This window comes from Pundamilia nyererei, unplaced genomic scaffold (genome assembly GCF_000239375.1).
Source record: "Pundamilia nyererei isolate P.nyererei 1_Seehausen unplaced genomic scaffold, PunNye1.0 scaffold00311, whole genome shotgun sequence".
Lineage (NCBI taxonomy): Eukaryota > Metazoa > Chordata > Actinopteri > Cichliformes > Cichlidae > Pundamilia > Pundamilia nyererei.
In genome coordinates, this window is record NW_005187712.1 from 222,875 (window position 1) to 230,557 (window position 7,683).

General features: G+C 40.5%; 1 protein-coding gene across 1 annotated transcript in view; it reads left to right on the forward strand.

Annotated features, from left to right (window-relative positions):
- Positions 1–6,505, forward strand: part of LOC102192667 (lipid phosphate phosphatase-related protein type 5) — a 100,066-nt gene extending 93,561 nt beyond the window's left edge. Inside the window, exon 6 of the mRNA XM_013915487.1 lies at positions 5,864–6,505. Coding sequence (XP_013770941.1) covers positions 5,864–5,893 — 30 coding nt within the window. The 3' untranslated portion in view covers positions 5,894–6,505. The remainder of the gene's footprint in view (positions 1–5,863) is intronic.
- The last annotated feature ends 1,178 nt before the right edge of the window (positions 6,506–7,683 follow it).

The window sequence follows — 7,683 nt, forward strand, 5'->3', positions numbered from 1 at the left end:
TTTTTTTTGCTGTGATACATCAAGAGCCAGTACAGTGACGATATTTCCCCTCCTAAACTGCAAGAAGTGGAGGAAAGTTTCACAAGTTTTATAAAAACTGCCCCCAGGTGCCCAGAGCACTGTGGAAGTTGATTTAAAAAAAAAAAAACAGCCAGGAGGGAGCAACAGGTCCCTTCAAAACTGAAGCAACCTGCACAGGTGCTTCACTGTGGAGTGCTTCACGCCACGATGGCAACAAGGAATAGCTATAAGATATGTCATCTTATGTTTCTGTACACTAAGCCGGCCACTTGGTTATGGCGTTCCATGTATGCCCTGCCTGCTAGCATCTTGCACCCTGCTGTTATGTGCTGGATTGTCTCAGGAGCATCTTTACACAGCCTGCACCTGGGGTCTGGCCAGGTGTGATAGCAACAAGCTCTGAGCACAAGCTCCATAGAGGCTGGGGTCTGTGCTGCCATGATTAGTGCCTCTGTGCTGTCTTTCAATCCAGCTTTGTCCAGCCACTGGTAAGATTTCTGTCAGCCACCTCCTCTATTTGCTGGTGTTACATACTGTGCAGGGGCCTGTCCTTCCATGATGGTTCCTCCTCTTCTTCCTCATTCTTGGGTTTCTGCTGCCTGAGGTATTCACTGAGCACGTAGTCAGTTGGGGCCATCTTCATGATGTATTCGTGGATGTTCGTTGTCTCATCCTGGACCATGGTGCTGACACCAGTCCCCGGCCTCCTTCCTTCCGCTTAGCGTACAGCCTCAGGGTGCTGGACTTGTAGCCAGTCTTGTCAATGATCTCACTGAGGGGGTTCAGGCCTATGCAGAACAGCAGTGGGGACAGAGCATCTCCTTGGTAGATCGCGCACTTGATAGTGACTTGTGCTATGGGCTTGAAGTTGGCCTCCAGTTTGTCCGCCACATCCCCATTGAGTTCCTGATGAATGATGATCGTCAACTAGTAACTGGTTCATTTGTGCCGCTCAGCGCTCATGGAATACAGTCAGCTTCTTCAGCCAGTAGGCGCAAATCATGTGGGTGCCTGGTGCTATCCAACTCTTCATACTGGAGAAGCGTTCTTAGATATCTGCCACTGTGATGGTTACTGGACCCTGTTCAGGGAGGTTGCTGTGATCTGCCCTCAGATCCACTAGCCACTGAGCATCGCCGTTATGGGTGGCATCCTTCTCCCATATGCTCTTCCAGTATTGCTCCGTCTCCAGCCTTGGTGGTGCTGTTCTCATATTGTTACCCTGCCACTGAGAGTATACTTTGGATGGCTCATTGGAAAACAGATGGTTTATTCTACTGCCTTCGACCTCTCTGGTGTACCTCTTCAAGCGGCTGGCCAAGGCTGTGAGTCGGTGCTTGGCAGTTTCCAAGGCCTCAGGTATGGACAGCTTCCTGTACTTCTTAGGCACCTTCTTTGTCGCACCTTTCTGCAGCGCCGATATTTGGATAACCTCCACCGTGCTACTTTGATCCTAGCCTCTAGTCTCCTTCTCCATGGAGGGTACTGCTTCTTGTGGCTGTTTAACTTGTAGTCAAGCATCTCAGTGATTCAGTGATATATGCTGCCTTTGATGGTGCAAACGTTTCATCGACATTGTTGTGTTTGTTGGGGAGAAAATTTACAAACATGGGCACGTGTTGAAGTGCACTCACTGAGCTTGCTGTGTCTTTTCATTTCCTCTAAGACACTCATTTAAGAGTGAAATATGGTATATACACCACCCCTATCTGATGATTCAGTTCACAATTTCCAGCTGAGAGCTTGCACTTGGCTGCCTGAGAAAGAGCACCAAATCTCACTCTCTCACCTCAGCTATGACAGCCTCTGCGGAAAATTGCCTGCTCTAAAAATAGCACAGTCTAAAGATGCCTGGAAGCTAAACGAGCCACAATAAACTAAATGCCACTGCAGGAAGCAACCTTTGAGTCGCAAAAATGAGACCCACGCTTCTCTCTTCTCTTTTGCTTGAATCTTTAAAGCAGTGACATCACTTTAAGTCTCCAACACAGAGAATAATTTACCTCAAAGATAAATGAGTGGAACAGGCTAATATTTTGTCCTGACCTCTAAATCTACAAAAGCAGATTACCTTTAGTACAGTATACAAGGGGAATCCTAATTTTATTAGAAACCTGACCGGAGAAAACTAGCAAATATCTCCTCCAATATAAATGCTCATAGGTCTCTGCAGTCAAGGAGGATAAAAGAGAACCATATTAGCTGTACAGTAGAAATGCATCTGTAGGAATGACTGGCTTAGGCTCTGTGTCATAGTCTACTTTCTTAAAGCTCTCCTGGACAGTAACAAGAAGTCTCAGCAGTAATGTTCTAAGCATATGGAACAGTTTTGTTTTCACACTTCATAACAACCAGTCCTCTGGTATCAGACTGACTTTTGATATAATATTAGTCCAATCCAACTTTATTTAAATAGCACTTTAAAAACAACAAAGTTGACCAAAGTGCTTTCCAATAATAAAACAGAGATAGCAGTTAAAAACACTAAGCAGACAAAGAAGCAAATATAAATAACAATAAAATAAATACATGAATGAAAAAGAAGATTGAAATAAATCAGTATATATATTAAATAATAAAACATGAGTAAAGTAGACAATACAATCATACAATGAATATGATTAACAAAATAAAAGGATTAAGAGTGACCAACAGCTGACTAAAACTGACTACAGGTTGCCTCTGGTACTACTCCTAAAAGCCTTTGAAAAAAGGTGTGTTTTTAAAGTGATTTAAACATTTCAAGAGTTGGTGCATTTAGGTGCAATTCAACCCCACTTTATCTTTAGGTGAAGTCTTTTTTCCCCCAAGCACACCAAACGGGTTTACAAGATAATAGGTCAAAGGTTACCATAGTTGTCATAAGTTTCTTATCCCGACACACTGGGTATCATAATATCCATCCGCATCTTCAAAGGGAAGAAGAAAAGACACATTAGTCTCTTTACATTTAGGCTTTATTTTTCCTGCTTTTAGCATAAAGCAATCCATTCGCTGCGATAATGTCAAGGTGTCTATCAAAACACCTGTTGTCCTAATCTTCTGCCTTTTTTCTTTTCTATTGTTCTTCTCAATAATAAGCTAGCCAATAATGCTGTTTTCCTGGGAGCACTATCCCCCAACCAACCTACTGGTGTATTCAGTTACACAATGAGTGTTTTTTAAATTTGATTCAATTCAATTCTGTTTTATTTATATAACACCAAATAACAACAGTTATATTAATTTTGTAAGGTAAACACTCTACAATAATACACAGAAAACAGAGAAACCTGTAACAATCAGATGACCCTCTATAAGCGAGCACTTTGGCGTCTTTTTGGATATGTTTCAAACCACTGCAGCGTAGTACCTTTAATATCTAAAGCATATGCTAATCACCGTATTAAAATATTATGGCCAACAGTATTAGGATAAGCACAGAGATGAGTCTCTGTTAGAGGCCATAAAAAGATCATTTGTAACCTTCACTAAAGCTGTTTCTGTGCTGTGATGGGCTCTGAAACAGTCCAAAGGAAGGAAGCTGTGGTCTACCATCACTGCACAAATCAAAATATTATTACACTGGTGTGATCCCACCTCTAAAACACAGTGGAATGATACCAGATGTTCATATACAGGCTATATTACGAACATATGGAAATGGTAATTAAAGAACAAGGAGGATAATATTAAAACTCTGAGCTGGCATGTGTAAGATTCAGATTTTATACCAAACAGACATGATGACAGGTTTGAACTCTAAGGAAGAGCTATCAAACCATTAGAGTAACTCCTGGGCTAGAAAAGCAGGATTCTGTAGATGTCTCCAACTAACAACTTACTATAATCAAAAAATCTGAGAACTATTATAGATTCAGCAAACCTCTTATTCAGTTGTTCATAAATTCTTATGGAGCAAATTGTAAAAGGGGAATAATTTCCCAAATTAACAAGTCTCCAGAATATGAAAACACACTCAAAACAAAGAAAAGGAGAAAGAGAAAGATAGGATAGGAAAATTGGGAGAGGTAGGGAGGACTTACAAAAGCAGACGATGAACAATGGAAGGACATCTGAGTAGTTCAGTGGGAAAGCACAAAAACATATACATGGAAAGAATTTAGCTTGAACAATGTAGCCAAATTATTTTATTACTCCCCAGATGAAGGTGCACAATAAAAAAGGTCCAAACTGCAAACCAAAACAAATACAAAACTATTGGATTCAAATACACAAGCAACTAGAAAAGCTATAAATACTTAGCAGACTTTAAGACCGACATTATTCTTTACCAGAAAGAAAAGATATTAGTAAATACATACTGTTTATTCTAATAGGAGCAGCAGCTTTTTTAAAAATTGGTTGGTTTTGGTTTTTGGATTTTTGGATTCACTTGTTGGAGTGACACGTGTTTGAAGTCAGGAAAAGTCAGGAAAGGATAAAATCCCGACTGCTACTGCTAAAAATTAGGAGTTTGGAATTACAGCCCTGTTGCACTAATCTCGTGTCACGTCATGCAAATATACCATCTGTTCTATCAGATCTGCAAGACTGATGGAGAATCATTTATAGAGCAGCATCTCTTTTTGTTTAGATGAGAAACATGTAATTCTGTATATCCACTGTGTTTGGTGAGTCTTTAATGCAAAAGAAATTTGCTCTAACAAACCCAGCCTTAAACACAGAAGAGAAAATCATTTAGTCAGAACCACTATAGACAAAAGAAAATAGTTTTTTCCCCAACTATAGAAATGTGTCTTTGGGGACGTAGCTCTGTTCTGGAGAGAGCAGTAGCAAAAGCCTAGCACAGTACACACCAGGCAATGAATGTGGGGGGTGGGTGGGTTGCAAAGCAGTTTGCAGATGTGCAACATTTGTATGCAAGCTAACACAGCTTAAATAGCATGCTGTGTATGGAATTTGGCAATTGAATGTATAGACGGGTATCAGCTGAACCATCAGCTTCTGCAGACTTGCACTGAGCTGTTCTGCACTGTGCACTAAACTGACTTTGTGACCTGCCTGAACTCACCTGACCTTTACAACCACTGTGGCTCATCACCCTGGATAGCTGAGCTGTGGTTAGCTTAAAGGCGTGGAGGAAAATCATTACTGTAGGAGAAGGTTTAGTTTAACATCTGGATTAATAGTTAGTGAAATCATTTTCCTGACTATGAAAGTCTGAGTTGTGCATCCTTTCCCCTGATTACCTGTGTGGAAAAAAATCATGTAGCCGTCCACTTTTTCCGGTGCTCCATAACTAAACATTAAAAAATCCACTTTGCTTGTGGAGAAACTAATTATCTAAATCTAATCTCAACCATCCACTACTTAATCGTTTTAGTGCTTCAGTGGTTCCTAAACAGTGCAGGACTCTATGATACACATTTAGAACCTAATGAGAAGTATTGGAGTGCTGCTTTGATTGGAGTTAATGAGGTCATTTTAAGAGAACAACCTAAACATCCTACACTAGGAAAAGCTTTGCAGGCTCATGAATCAGTCATTTACTAATCATGGTAAATTAATTGCTACTGAAATAACCCTTTTACTCAATTGGAGCTCTCCAATTGCTTCGACACATGGTGAGCCAGGGATCAAGCCTTCTGATTAGTAGACGTCCCACAATGTCAACCACCTAATGAATATGACCCAAAATAAACATGCTTAAATGATCACATATAATGGCTAACTTCACAGGCATTTACTTACATTCAGGTCAAATGCCATTGGTGATGTCTTCTCAGATTTCTACATGTGAATTTAGGAATGCCAAACCAGGTTTATTTTTGAGGCATTCGCCAATTTTTTATGTCTTTTGTCCTGATTTTGTTTTTTTGCTCTTCCTGCCTCTTTATAGAATCACATCGCCTTCGCTGAGGTCACATGATGTGGAATCGGCTGTGCGGCAGACCCACTGGACGTCCACTCTCTTCACCGTCCAATCCAATTATTAAGAGTGCAGCGCTAAACCCATTCTTAGTGTGTGTCTGGTCTGTGGTATGTTGTTCTTTGTTGTCTTTATCAGGCCCCTGTTTTCACTCGCAATTTCTTGTACTCAAAGAAAAAAGGTTCCTTCTGCTTCCATCTATGCACTTATTCTGAATCGTTGTTGGACTCTCGCCTCCCAAATGAAGCCAAGCAGACTGAGAGACTAGATGATCATGTGAAGGACTGGACTGGATACAACATCAGTGCTGCTCAAGTCAAGTACATTATTATTTTATATGTGAAAAAGTATTTTTCCAATAAGATGGTTATAAGGAAAAACTCTCTCTTTCTATATTTTATTACTTCCTTGTGTTGCATCACATTTCTAAAGCAATGCTGTGAGTATTAGAATGTAACTACTGAGCCTGTATTTATCAAATTAATCACAGTGAAATTTTCAACTTAAATCAGTGATAGAAAATAAACAGACTAAAGAGGAAAGGTATACTTTACCAATTCTGATTGCATAAACAGAGTTTCTGAGTATTTAAATGGTAAATGGCCTGTATTTATATAGCGCTTTACTAGTCCCTAAGGACCCCAAAGCGCTTTACACATTCAGTCATCCACCCATTCACACACTGGTGATGGCAGCTACATTGTAGCCACAGCCACCCTGGGGCGCACTGACAGAGGCGAGGCTGCCGGACACTGGCGCCACCGGGCCCTCTGACCACCACCAGTAGGCAACGGGTGAAGTGTCTTGCCCAAGGACACAACGACCGAGACTGTCCAAGCCGGGGCTCGAACCAGCAACCTTCGGATTACAAGGCGAACTCCCAACTCTTGAGCCACGATCACCCGTAAGACAGAAAGCAGCAGTGGTAGACTAGAACGATTGACAGATGCAGCATAAAACTGCTAACGTAGCCCCCACAGTGTCTAAAAAGCAGGGTAATGGTGTTTGGGGGATGTTCTCTCATGCTAGTTTCCAACATTTGGGAAGTCCAGTGTTTTGTTGGACCACACATGAAAATTCTCAGAACTTTGATAAATACAGGCTGAAGTCAAAGGAGCAAATAAGGAAAACTGAAGTGTTTTTCATCATGTCTGACTTCTCCAGCCATCTCACTAAGGGTTTAGAGTACAACAGTCTATGTGTTTATACAGTATACAGTCAGCTGCAACCAATGACAACAATATACACTCTGACTATACTTTGACAAAAGTATTTAGGCTTTCTTAGCTGCACCAGACAATCACCCCTCCCTCTGTTTTTGTTTTGTGTCTGTTTGCCTTCGACTTCGAGACTGCTGCTTTGACTTTCTCCTATAAAAGTTTGTGATATAGTTTTCAAACCTGCCCTCAACACTTGAAAAGTGCCCAGGAGCTGATATACAAAGCAGAAGAGTTCCAAAAAGACTTAGTCCATAACTGACTAAGATGATGAGCAAACTAAATTTTAAGTTATTATTGTTGGGATTGCCCATACTTTAAAAGTTCCCAAGTTTTTCTTTGTTTCTTGTAATAGTAACCAAATTTAGTAAGGTGACTCCATTTATTTCATAGCAAAATCAGCCACCAAAGCAAAAGCAACATGTAATTACAAGATTGGATAAGTAGAAGAAAATGGATGGTAATGATTGATGATTAAGCAGTTAATATTTGGCATTTAGGTTTAATGAATGGCGTGCATCTGCATTAACTGCTTACATCAGAAAAAGACTGTCACATGAAATTTTTGATAAA